General features: G+C 36.7%; 1 protein-coding gene across 3 annotated transcripts in view; it reads left to right on the top strand.

Moving 5' to 3' along the window:
• The window catches only part of LOC150101407 (1-phosphatidylinositol 4,5-bisphosphate phosphodiesterase classes I and II-like), a 965,056-nt gene that overhangs the window by 799,560 nt on the left and 151,562 nt on the right, over positions 1-13,934 (top strand). For 2 of the 3 annotated variants that reach the window (XM_090400893.1, XM_090400891.1), the window contains one exon: positions 8,017-8,098. In XM_090400893.1, the coding sequence (XP_090257019.1) occupies positions 8,017-8,098 (82 nt within the window). The remainder of the gene's footprint in view (positions 1-8,016; positions 8,099-13,934) is intronic. The other variant, XM_090400892.1, reaches the window with a different exon arrangement.

Here is a 13,934-nt window from a genome sequence, read left to right as displayed (position 1 = left end):
TGAGCTAGCAAAGAAGTTCGATCAACAGGAATCCACAGTAAGAACAATCATAAAAGAAAGGTTTACAGATTTTGGAGGACGTAGATTCTAACGAGGAACAAATTGTACCACAAGGCAAGGAATAAAAAAATCATTAGCTTGCTATGAAGAAATTTTGCGTGACAAGAAAGACATTATGCCATCAGACGAATCTATTTGATTTTATGAAACCATCGACATCGAAATAACTTTCTTTTTTTTATGTACGAAAAACTACAATTATGATTATATTTCTTAAAAAATATAGGTGTTTTTGTAAGCCTTTGGTCCCAATTCTATGTTTGTATATATAAATTACATGCAAAATTATACCCCGAGTTATGCGAATTCGACTTACTCGTTTTTGTTGGTCCCACCTACCGTGTAACATCAGGATTTTACTGTATATATTAAAGTTGAATTTAATTATATTCTATTGTACAGTGTGAATTCTTTAAGTCAATAAATAATTATGTATAACCAGCATTTAATAATTATTATTAACTTATATAATTATAATATTATTATTATTAATAATTAACCTTGATGTCAATAAGATTTGATGATATATCACCATGCATCTTAAGGGAATGTTCCAGGGAATTGGCAGTAGCATGGCAAGCTAGTTTAATAAGAGTCTTACAACAGCACAGGTTCCAAAGGAGGGGAAAGAAGGTAAAATTGTTTCATTACATAAAGACGGTGATAAGGCTGTGAATTCAAATTATAGGCCAAACTGTATATCTGGAGTGGTGGTGAAGGTACTAGAAAGATTGGTAAGAAGTAGGACACAGAATTGGGTTGAAAACAGCAATATTCTCTGTGGTTATCAGCATGGGTTTAAAGGGAGATCATGTTTTACTAACTTATGTACTATAACAAAGTGACAAATATCTTGGACAGGAGAAATGCATATACATTGGTGTACTGGATTTTGCAAAAGCGTTTGATAGGGGCTCCAATACGTAAATTGAAACATGGGATTCGATAACAGACTTCTGAGTTGAATCAGTGACTGGCTGTCAGGTAGGTATCAGGAAGTTGTATGTGGGGGGGGGGGTTATGGTATCCTGTAAGAGAAAGGTCACTAATGGTGTACCACAGGGGTCAGTATAGGGACCATTGTTGTTCAATTTCTATATTAATGATATTGGAATGGGTTTAACTAGTGATATGCAGATATAGAGTCAAGCAGATGTTATGGCCTTGCAAGAGGACTCGAATAGATTGCATGAATGGGCAGGTAAGTGGAACCATCAGTTCAGTGTTGCAAAGTGTAAGGTTTTTGAAATTTGGTGAGCAATGATGGGATGCAGAGTATACACTTGGTCACAAAACTTTAAAGGAGGTAGAGAAAATGAGAGAGATCTAGGAGTGGTGGTGGACAAGGACCTGAAATTCAGGGGCTACATTGCACAAGTTGTGAAGACATCACACTGGATAATGGCAATGATGTGGAGAATCCTGACATGCAGAAATATGGAGGTAATGATGCCATTGTATAAGGCCATGATCAGGCCTCATATGAATATTGTGCACAGATTTGGTTGCCAGGTTTTCATAGTGATGAGGATATGTTGGAAAGCGTCCAGAGAAGATTCACAAAGGTGGTCAGTGTCTTTGGAATGTGGAGTACGAGGACAGATTGAAAGAATGCAAGTTGCAAAGCCTCATGAATAGGATGAAGAGGGAAAGGATATGATTGAGACATATAAGCTAGTCAGGGATTGTTATCAGGTTGACATGGAAGAGTTTTTCATAGAATGGGCGATGGGGGGGTAAAACAAGAGGTTGTAAGTAGAGGAGTGAGGAGTAGGTTGGAATGCATTGCCTGAGTGTGTTGTGATTGTTGACACAATTATATTTTTATTATTAACATCTGACTTCCATGGAGTCAGAGACTCATTGTGGGAGGTACACACTATTACACATCTAATTCCATGGAAGTCGGATGCTAATAATAATCACTGGCCTTGTAATTCCATATGATATCTTTACTTCACAGAAGTCAGTATGGCTGGCTAACACCCAGTTGATTCATCACATTTGGAGTAAACCTAACTAGAAGGTAATATGATATCCCATTCACAGCTCATTCTTCAATATTATGATCAGATCTAGATCTTCATGTGTCATCTGCTGCATACTGAAGATGCTTTCTGTTCCAATTAGTATTGTCATAATTAAAATCACTCATAATTATTACGCTATCCCTACTTTTGTTTACTAAGCCAATTTGCTTAGTAAATTGGGATTGGATAACATTTGTCTTCACCCTCCACATTCCTTGCCTATAGCAACATCGAACATAAATATCTCATCCTGCACTTCACACTATATTGCCTTAAAACTGCTTCACTGTTTCCTTCTTAATATCTGCCTTATGCTGGCATAAATCACCTACTATCATCAACAGTTCTCTCTCACTCTTTCCCTCCCCCCCTTTTTTTTTGGCCTTCCTATTCTTACAAAAAACTTAGATGTGAAGTTAGACCAGATGTACATATATAATGATTTTATGTTGTTTACTTTATTTATTAGTGCTGACTAATGACTAATACAGCAAAATAGTAAACCATAATGTGTTTTATTTTTAAGGGTGTTGGATGAATGGAACTTATTTTATTACTTGGTTTTCCTATTGTACGAGGGTGGTCTGAAAAGTTCTCAGCCTAACAGTGAAAAAATGAATTTATAATTTCAAAATTATTTTGAAATTATAAATTCATTTTTTTTTTAATTATTTTTTTTTTTTCAACATATCTCCCTTAAGACTAATATGTTTATTCTAGCGATGCTTCAGCATTATTATCCCATCACTGTAGTAGTTCTCAGTAAGATCTGCAAAATACCCCTCTACAGCTACAATCACCTCTTGATTCAAAGAAAAACGCTGACCAGCAAGGAAAGTTTTAGTTTTGGGAAGAGACAGAAGTCAGAGGGAACCAAATCTGGGGAATAGGGTGGATGTTCTGACAATTCCTAGTGCAGATCCCTTAATTTTCCCATTGCCAAAACATCTTTGTGGGCAGGTGCAGTGTCCTGATGAAAGATGATTTTTTTCTTCTGCAAACTGGGTCTTTTCTCACAAATTTTTTTGTTTAGTTTGATTAAAAGATCGGAATAATATTCTCCAGTTATTGTTTTACCCTTTTCAAGATAATTAATAAACAAAATGCCTTTAGCATCCCAAAACACCGATGTCATGACCTTTCCTGCTGATGGAACCGACTTTGTCCTTTTTCGTGCTGAACAACCGGCTTCTACCCACTGTTTTGACTGCTGTTTGGATTCTGGTGTGTAATGGTGAATCCCATTCTCATCCACAGTAATAAATCGACACACAAAATCACTTTTATTCTTGATAAAATGCTCCAAGCACTGTTCAGAGATTTTCATGCAAGTGTGTTTGTGATCTGCTGTGAGCAAGCATGGCACCCATCTTGCACAAAGCTTTTTCATTTGAAATTCTTCATGCAAAATATTCCTTACACATTCTTTTAAAATGCTTAGACTCAGAAATTTCATGCACTTTGACTCGCCAGTTATCCAATACCATATTGTGCACTTGATCAATGATTTCTGGTGTTGTTGTACTTTTTTTGGATGTCCTTCATTCGAATCATCTTCAAGGCTGGTTCGGCCATGTTTAAACTTGGCAGTCCATTTCTTAATTGTCAAAAATGAAGGAGAAGAGTACCCATAAACTTTTATGAACTTCGAATGAATTTCTTTTGGCTTTAAACCTTCTTTTACAAAGAATTTTATAACCGCAAAATACTACACATTTTATCCATTTTAAGGAATACAGACAACACTTTTGCTTCAGACAGCTGTATAAATCAAATTACTTGATAAATGACTTGCAATTTCACATGTATACTTATGATGTACCAACAGATCTTCCAATTTAGTAAAAAAAAAATCTTGCTGATAGTGTTGCCATCTATGGTTGAGGCCAAGAACTTTTCAGACCACCCTCGTATCATTTCCTGTCCAGTTATGAAGTGACTATGAATTTCATTCATAAGCTAGAAGAAATTAGTTCAAGAAAAGAGAAAGGAATGCCTGACTAACAGAGAAGGAAAAATTAAGGAGAGAATCATAAGGTGATTCTGTCATATGAGGTGTGATTTATCATGCTTTCTGGGTGCAAAAATTAATGATGTTCATGAGACTATTAGAATGCAAAATGATTAAAATGATTATGTAAAAGAGTTGATTGTTTTGGTTGGAACGAATGATGTGAAAGGAGAAAAGCATGAAAAGACATAAAAAAATAGTGACAGATTTAAGATAGTGAATGTGTTGCTGTGTTATGACAGAGTTGAGCTAACAGGAAGGGTCATAATAATGAATGAGTCAATGTAGGTTATGCAGGCGGAATGACGTGGAATTTGTGGAGTGAGTTTGATGTACAGAAAGATTTATACAAGGAGGATAATTTGCATCTAAATTGATTTGGTGTTCAGAGTCTGGGAAAATTGTTTAACGAAGTGAAAGTGGATGTGCAAAATCAGGGAAACTAGAGCTTTGGTTGGGGGCTGTGGGCTGTTGAACAAATACACAGATACCAATGAGGCAGTTGAGTATAAGAATGTGCATAACATAACTTACCACTGGTCACAAACCGGAATGGAATAATTAGTAATGAAGCATAGGACAGAAGTGGGCCTAAGGGGCTATTGCACTTTATGTACATTAATGCCAGGAGCATTTGGAACAAGGAAGAGGAGTTTTTTGGTGTTAGTTCATCCTAGACAAGGTTATTGGCATTAGTAAGACATGGGTGATGGAAGATGATATCATTAGTAGGATAGAATGTGAATGGTATAGTGTTTTCAGAAAGGATAGAGAGAAAAGAACAGTGGCAGGGGGATATTATTAATGATAGCCAATGAACTGCAACAAAAGAGTAGGAGTTCAACTGCAGGTCAATGAAAATAGCACATTTGAGGCCATCTGGTGTGAGATAATGGCCAGCTAAAGGATGATGGGGATAGTATGCATTGGTAAATAAGTTCACTGAGGGCAGGGTGGGTAATTATTATGGTGGACTCCAACTATGGGAACACAGACTGGAGGAAAGAAATGAAATTTATGCAGTTCTAAGGAATAATTATCTGAGGCCGAATTTGATGGAATATACTGGGGGTTTAATGGTGCTAGATCTTGTAATTGCATTAGAGAATTTGTTCAGAGCCAATATGACCACATTGCCACCAACTGGTGAGAGTGATCATATAATCTTAACCTGAGGGGTGTCTAAATGTGTGGATTAGCACGTTGGCATGTGAAATTGCAAAGGCTGGATGTTGATAGTGCATGGGAAATGATAAAGGAGTGTTTGCAGGAAGTAATAACAGGCATACCTAGTAATAAACCAAGTGGATGAATACCATCATTAAGCTGGAGTTATGAAAAAAAGAAAAATTTGTAGACAGAATTCAAGGAGAAAAGGTGACTAGCAGGCATATGCAAAGGCAAGAAGGGCAACCAATGTGGTAAGAAAGGCAAAAGCAAAGTGTGAAAAGAAATTATCAGTATAGGCCAAGTCCCAAAGAATTCTTCAGTATGTTGCAAGTAAAAGGAAGAATGTTCATGGTAGAATTATTTTAATGAATACCAATGGTAGGGATGTAACTGAATCAGATGAAATAGTACAATTACTAAGTGAACACTTTTCAATAGTATATTATCCAGGTGGAGATACTGTAGTAACAAGAAAGGCAAAGGCTTATATGGAAACTGAGTTAAGCAAAGTGTAAGTGAATAGCATATTACCAAACCTTGATGTGAATACAGGTATGGGATTAGATGGTATACCAGCTTAAGTTTTACAAGAGGGTGATAGGGAATTGGCAGTGCCTTTGATGACATTGCTTAATCTAAGCCTTGGCTCTGGGTTAGTCCCAAGTGGGTGGAAAGAGGAGAAAATAGTTCCACTGCATAAAGGCTGCTCCAATACATGCAGCAAATTACCGGCTGATCAGCATATCAGGAGTTGTAGTCAGCGTACTGGTAAGTTGGCCAAGAGACAACACAGGAATGGATAGACAGAAATAGGATACTATATGGGGATGGCAACATGGTTTTGTGAAGGAATAGGTCATGCCTCAGTAACTTGCTCACAGTTTATAATACGCTGACAGCTAAAAGAAAGAATGTTCATGGTAGAATTATTTTAATGAATGCCAGAGGTAGGGATGTAACTGAATCAGATGAAATAGTACAATTACTAAGTGAATGCTTTGCAATTAGTATATCATCCAGGTGTGGAGATACTGTAGTAACAAGAAAGGCAAAGGCTTATATGGATAAATGTAATGTACTCTTGGACTTTGTTAAAGGCTTTTGACAGGATAATGCATGGAATTCTAATTAATAAATTGCAGCACATGGGGAAGGATATAAAGTTGATAAGAGGGTGGTTAATGGAGAAATATCAGAGAATAGTTTATTCAGGAGTCCAGTAAAAGACCTGTGAACCAGTGGCATGTCACAGGACTGTTCTTGTTGAAAGTTATTCCACTTGGTTATAATATAAATTAAAGATACCAAGAAATTATATTCTTAATTTAATCCTTTATCCAAGTGTAACCAAACAGAGTTTGTACATGAAGTAGCTTCACAACTGGGCAACTCGTATATAGAGGCTAATGACTTCACATCACTTGCCTTAGTATCCCATAATGCAAAGCACATATGTGAAGCAATGCAGAAGTCATAAAATACTCTAATCCAGAGTATTTTAGTAATAACGTGTGATACCTTTTTGGCTACTTGTATATGGAAATATGACTTCTGCATTACATCAACCTTGGTATCACTTCTGGGTCAGGCTCCCACTGATGAGCCTCAATAAAGATCGAAACCAGTCTGGGTAGTGGTCCCTCCCATAATGGATAACATTATACATGTCCATAAGGATATGTGCTTTGCATTATGGAATACTAAGGCAAGTAATGTGAAGTCATTAGCCTTTATATATGAGTTGCCCAGTCGTGAAGTTACTTCACGTGCAAATTTTGTTTGCTTACACTTGGATAAAGGATTAAACCAAAAATATAATTTCTCGGCATCTTTAACTGACTTTGTTCTTGTGCCACTGCAATTTAGGAAATGGTCTAAGAGGAGCTTATGTAGTTTGCTGATGATGCAAAACTAGGTAGAGCACTAGTTAATAAAGATGATTTGGATAGACTGGCAGTTTGAACAAAGGACAGTGGATGTCAATTTGATGTTGCCAAGTGCATGGTTAACCTGCTTGTCTCCATTCTGATGAGATGAGACAAGCAGGTTGTTATAATTCTTTATAGAACCTTGATAAGACCTCATCTTGACTCCTGTGCACAGATCTCCTCAATAGGGCTTCTTGGGAGATGATGTGGAGAGGATCCATATGCAAGCAATCAAGATGGTATCAGTTCTTTGAATGAACCTTATGATCACAGATTGAAGATTCGTAGACTACAGAAATTGGTTGACAGGTGGAAAGGGGGAATGAAATGATTGAGACATACAAATTACTGAAGAGCTTTTACAAGATTAATATAGTGGAAATTTTTCGGAACAGGTCTAGCGATTGGATAATTGGGGACCATCCTTGGAAACTGAGCAAGAGTGTAGTTAGCAGAGATCTGAGCACTAGATTTTTTGCTTGGAAGGTGGTAAATGAGTGGAATAGGTTGCCAGAGTCTGTTGTGGGTGTCATGACTGTGAATAAGTTCAAAGCAAAGTATGATGGATAGTGCTTGTCGTGATGTTCAAGGCCTCCCTTAATGAGTCTAAAAGCTCCATGGAGTAGCCCATAATAATAATCAGCAGGTTTGTTTGCTTTTTTTTATGAAAATTAGGATTTTACTTAATTCACACATGCACGCAATACTTGATTTTGTTATTATTAGACATAGTGTTAACCCTATTGCTATGAAAACTTGTAAAGATTAAAAATTTTAGACATTATATATCACTGTGATAGAACCTGTCTGATAACAGGTGTTGGCAAACCCACAGGCCAATCATAAAGAGAAAAAGTGATGTCGATCCACAGACCTTGAGTGCCGAAAGTCGTGCAAAGGTAAGTTTGTATCATATTACTATTTATGTGTGCAAAAATCTACAACTTGTTAATCATCGCTAATTTCTTGGTTCTTTTTCCATAATTGCATTTTTTAAAAAAATTATCAATATTTTGGATTTAATAGAATAATTATATTAAAAATTCATAATTTTATGATCGTTATATTTGTGAAATTAAAATGTATATTATAAAATCATTAATTACACGGGTTGAAAATCATTACAAAAAAAAAATAATAAAAAATAATAATACACACACACAGAGTATTGTATATGTATATATTTTGCTCTTTATAAACTTGTCTCTAAGTATTTTTGTTTCTAATAAACCTGATGAAATCTCTCATAGTAAGGATGAAATGAGTCAAGTTAGGTTAATATTAAATAAACAGTACAACAGATTTTGTGTTTCTAAATATAAAGTTGAAACTTTAGTCACATAAATATATTTCCCCATGTTTTCTATATACTAGCAAAGTTTATATCCTGCTATGGAAGTATCTGGCATATCAAAGATATATGTATATTCTCTCTACACATTCTGGCTGCTGAGTTAGAAACTTATTTAATATCATGTTGATAGCCTGAATTATTATTATTACATCATACCTCCAGGGAGTCTAAAGATTCAATGAGGGAAGGCATCTACTCTACAACTCCACCAACCTTCATCATCTAACACCAACGGCATCTACTGCCGACTACCACCACTAGTACTTTCACAGACAATCACCAACATCCATGCCCACGGTGGGATTCGAACCCACAGCCTTTTGGCTGGAGAGCTGATACGCTAACCACTTGGCCAACCAGGCTGGATGGCTGCACATATGCAGTTTGGCATAGATTTCACAAGGGGTTGGGTTCCATCTATGTCTACAATGCACCAAAGGTTCACCAGGCAGTCTTTTAACTGGCTCAAATTTGGTGGAAGAGAACTTTCCATGATCTGTTTTTCTAACATGCTTCATACATTCTCGATGGGGTCCAGATATGCACTTCCTGGTGGCCAGGGAAGATGGTAGAAGTCTCTGTCATGCTCTCTGAACCACTGCTGAATAATTCTTATGTGATGGACAGTAGCATTGTTGTCCATGAAACAACTGTCACCTGCTAGATAAAAAGTCAACATTGCAGGATGGACTTGATTGGCAACAATGTTCTGATATTCCCTGGAGAATACTCGACTTTCCAACAATATCAAGGGACTCATTCTGTACTAATGACACCACTTCCAGAACCTAGTTGCGTTTAACACGTTCATTGCCAATCACGCGATATCGCATGATGCGAGTTCTCACCTGGCGGCCGATCACGTGTTATCGCGTGGACGTCGCTATGTAGTAAAAAAAAATTTGCCACCACACGAAATTCCAATTTTCAGCTTGGCAATGAACGTGTTAAAAGGTTCATTACAAGCTAGGTTCATTGCTTCATGAAGCTCCCACCAAAATCTCTGCCTACCATCAGTACAGAGCAAGGTGTACTGTGACTCAGCAGATCACTTGACTTTTTTTCCCCCAATCTTCCAGTGTCCAGTCACGGTGTTCCTGTGCACAAACTTTCTATCTGGTTCTGTTTTTTGCGTACAGATTTCAAAAATAATTTTTCCATTTATCCAATCCAATATTTGTTAGTTTTAAATTTCATTTTTGCTTTTGAGATTGTATTATTCTCCAGATTTTTTTTTTTAAGTGCCATAAAAATCATGTTCTAATTCTTTGGAGTAGTTAATTTTAATTCCAGTATTCACATTTAATTTTCCTTATCTCACTATTTACTTTAGTGTGAGTCAGTTTGAGAGTTGTTGAAAGGAGGAACAGTGAGTGATATGAGCATGAGAGCAGAGGAAGTAAGCAAAAGATCAGGAGAAAAGAACTGGTGAGACTAAAGTGATTGATTGTGAATGACACAAGTAGTACTGTGAGTGATAATGATAGAATAAAAATGCAAGATGGACAGGAAAATAGGGAGGACAAGAAGACACCATATAAGGAGAGAGGATGTTGGAAGTAGTAGTAAATGTGTGTATGAGGATGGTCAGTATGGGAATGGGATGTAAGAGAGGGTATAGTTGAGTATGAAGAGATAGATAAAGATAAGTGGTGATAATGGCAATCAGGAATGGGTAGGTGTAGGTGAATGGTTACAAATGCCAGGAGCATCTGAAAGAAAGGATGGTTTTGACATTTATATTCCATTTCTATTTCCATCAGGATGATATCCTGATAGAAATGGAAGAGTACGGTGTTTTCTATGGGGATGGAAAGGACAAGAAGGTGGGGTTGATGAATTATAAGGTAGGGTGCCATTGAAGAAGGAGAATTATATCTGCAAAAAGTGGAGATGCATGATGTAAATAGTGGCAATGGTTTTGAGGTACATGATGTGAGGTGAAGGCTGACAGGAAGAGATATTTAGTTGGATGCTCTGTAAGCTGGAGAATGTGGAGGATGGTGATGAAGAAATGTATAAGCAACTTTGGTTGGTGAACAAGGGAAGGGTGATTATTCTGGGTGATTTTAATTATGGAAGTATAGATTGGAATGAAGAGATAGCATTTAGGATTAAGGAAAATCATTTCTTGAGTTCTTGAGAGACAACTATCTTAGGCAGTATGTCAAAGAGGGTAAATGAGCATCAAGAGTTTTAGATCTGATCATTTCATCAGAGGATGTGATTGTGAGTGGGATTTTGCATTTTCCTCTAGTTGGTGAGAGTGACCACGTAGAGATCACCAGGGTTGTGGCTAGCTATATGAAGAAGTCTGTGAGGAAAGGATATACATGGAATTACAAGGCTGGTGATTATGAAAAGCTTAGGAGACAGCTTGGAGCTATAGCATGGAATTAAGTGTTAAGCAGGAGAGAGATAAATGCTGCATGAGAATTTACTAAAAGATATTTAACAACATCAATAAGCGAATGTATTCTGAAGATCAAATGACTGAATAAAATAGGTATCAAATGGATTAATAAAGGGATAAAGCATGAAATTTGGAAGAGGAGGATACTGTTGAGGTAGCACAGTTTGAATAATGGTAGCAGTCAGTTGCATGAGGAGTATAAAGAACAGACCAAGAAGGTGACTCAGTTGGTAAGAACAGGAAAACAACAATAATAGCAGAAATTAGCAAATCGGGCCAAAAAAAAACCTAGAGTTTTTCAGATATGTGGGAAGTAGAAGGAAGAGTGATTATGGTAAGATGATAGTAGAATGGTAACTGCTGCAGAAGACATCATTCAGGTGTGTTCGGTGAACAATTTATAAGGATATTTCATCCTCATCAGGATGAAATCATGAAAAATTCAAGTATAGTAGAGGAGGGCTTAAATGGGAATGAGTAGGAGGTATATGAATAAACAAATAAGCTAGATATGAATAAGGTGATAGGATTGATGACATATCACCACATGTCTTAAGGGAATATTCCAGGGAATTGGCAGTAGCATTGGCATACCTGTTTAATAAAAGTCTTATAAAAGCAGGGGTTCCAAGAGTGTGGAAAGAAGTAAAATTGTTCCACTGCATAAAGGCAGTGGCTGTGGCTACAAATTATAGGCTGATCTATATATCTGGCATTGTGGTGATGGCACTAGAGAGAGAGAGACTTATAAGAACTAGGATACAGAAATGGGATAACAGCAGTACTATCTTGTTAGTATGAGTTTGTTAAAGGAAGATCATGTTTTACCAACTTGCTTATGCATCATAAGAAGGTGACAAATGTCTGAGACAAGGGGATGCATATAACAAAGGTAAACTTATCATCATCAAATTCCTGACATTTACCCTCAAGAGGTGTACAGGATATGATAGTACTACATGAAAAATTTACATCATTACTAACTTCCTACCTACAATTTTCTGCCAAATCAATATGTTACCTGTCAAAGCTACATCATTGTCAGATCTTATATTTATATATCTATCTTCTAAGGCACTTTTTACCGTATCAATCTACCTATATCTTTGTCTTCCTCTGGGTCTTTTTCCTGCCAACCTGGCAGAGAACACTTGTTTGGCTAATCTTTCCTCGCCCATTCTGTTTGAGTGACCATACCACCTGAGATTAGCTGTGCTAATGCATTCCTGGATGCTGACAATGTCAAGTTCTTTCCTAATATCCTCATTTTTTTAATATGATATTGCCATTGATGCCATCTGTTCATGCCCCTAATCTTTCTCAGGACCCTCATATCTGCAGTCTCTAGTCTTTGGTCAAGTGTTTTACTTCTGACCCAGCTCTCAGACCCATAAGTTAAAATTGGTTTGAACACTGTCTTGTATACAGCCAATTTAGTGTTTTGACTAATTTCTCTCTTATTCCATATAAATTTATTCAGTTGACTTCCTATCATACCAGCTTGGTTGATTCTGTTGTCTATTTCCATATTTAATTTACCATCTTCACTGAAAATCATGCCCAAGACGCTGAAATGTTTTACTTGTTCTATAGGTTCTCCATTCATAATGCAGCTGATATTTTCAATGCTTCTGTCTATTTCATTATCTTTGTCTTGTTATTGCTGACCCTCATACTATATCTATCACAACAGTTATTCAATTTAGTCAGGGAATCTTGCAGACTTGTACCAGATTTATTTAGAAGTATAACATTATCTGCATAAAGCAAGGAGCTGACATTAACATCTCCAATTTTGATATCAGGTTTAATACCACTCTCCTTCATAATGTAATCCATACAGAGGTGATAATGTAAATCCTTGTCTGATACCAGATTTAACATTAAACATCTCCCTGTACTTCCTTCAATTCTAAAAGCTGACTTGCATTTCAAATAAAGACTAAGTATTGCTTGATATAATGATCCACTGACACCATACAACTGTAGTGTTTTGAATAGCTTCTCTCTTGGCACCTTGTCATATGCTTTTTCCAGATTTACAAAACTGAAATACACATCTTTGTTATATTCCCATGACTTTTTCAACTATTTGTCATAAACTGAATATCTGATCCTGACAGTCTCTATTTGGCTTGAATCCAGCTTGTTCCTCACCAAGCTTCTCTGCCACAATCCTTCTGAACCGTTTCCCAAGTATACTGGCATAAATCTTACCAGGAACACACAGTAGACAAATAAAACACACAAATAAAACTGATTGTAATTCTTACAATCAGTTTTATTTCCCTTTTTATATATTGGTATTACGCGAGCTCTATTCCAATCATCTGGAACTCATCCTTCTGTCCAAGCCCTCTGAACTATGCAGTGTAGCCAACTGTAAAACTTTTATACCTCTATACTATTACATTACACTTACTATTACATATCATTATCTATATGGATTACATTATGAAGGAGAGTGGTATAGTAACTTGCTCAAATTTATAACACAGTGACGGCTGAACTGGATAAGGGTAATGGGTTTCCAGCGATACTGCTGGACCTGGCTAAGGCCGTTGACAGGATACCAGATGGAATTCTAATCCGTAAACTGCAACATATGGAAATGGATAAAGGGTTGGTTGATGGAGAGATATTAGAGAGTAGTTTATTCAGGAGTAGAGTCTAAAAGACGGCCTGTGACTAGTGGTATGCCACAGGGTTCTGTTCTTGGACTACTGCTGTTTAATTTGTTCATTAACGGTATAAGGAAAGATCTAAGAAGAACGATTCATTTGTTCACTGATGATGCAAAGTTGGGTAGAGCATTGTGAATGCAGAAGATGTCAAAATCTTGCAGGATGATTTGGATAGATTGGAGGTCTGGGCTAAGGAGAATGGATGTCAATTTCATGTGACAAAATGTAAGGTTATGCATTTTGGGGAGAAAAGATTAGCAGCAGTATACCACATTTGTGGAGCT

The sequence above is a fragment of the Typopeltis vanoorti genome, chromosome 11 (assembly GCF_054136105.1).
Source record: "Typopeltis vanoorti isolate ZY-2024b chromosome 11, IOZ_Tvanoo_1.0, whole genome shotgun sequence".
Classification (NCBI taxonomy): Eukaryota; Metazoa; Arthropoda; class Arachnida; order Uropygi; family Thelyphonidae; genus Typopeltis; species Typopeltis vanoorti.
This window is presented reverse-complemented; position numbering and strand designations above follow the sequence as displayed.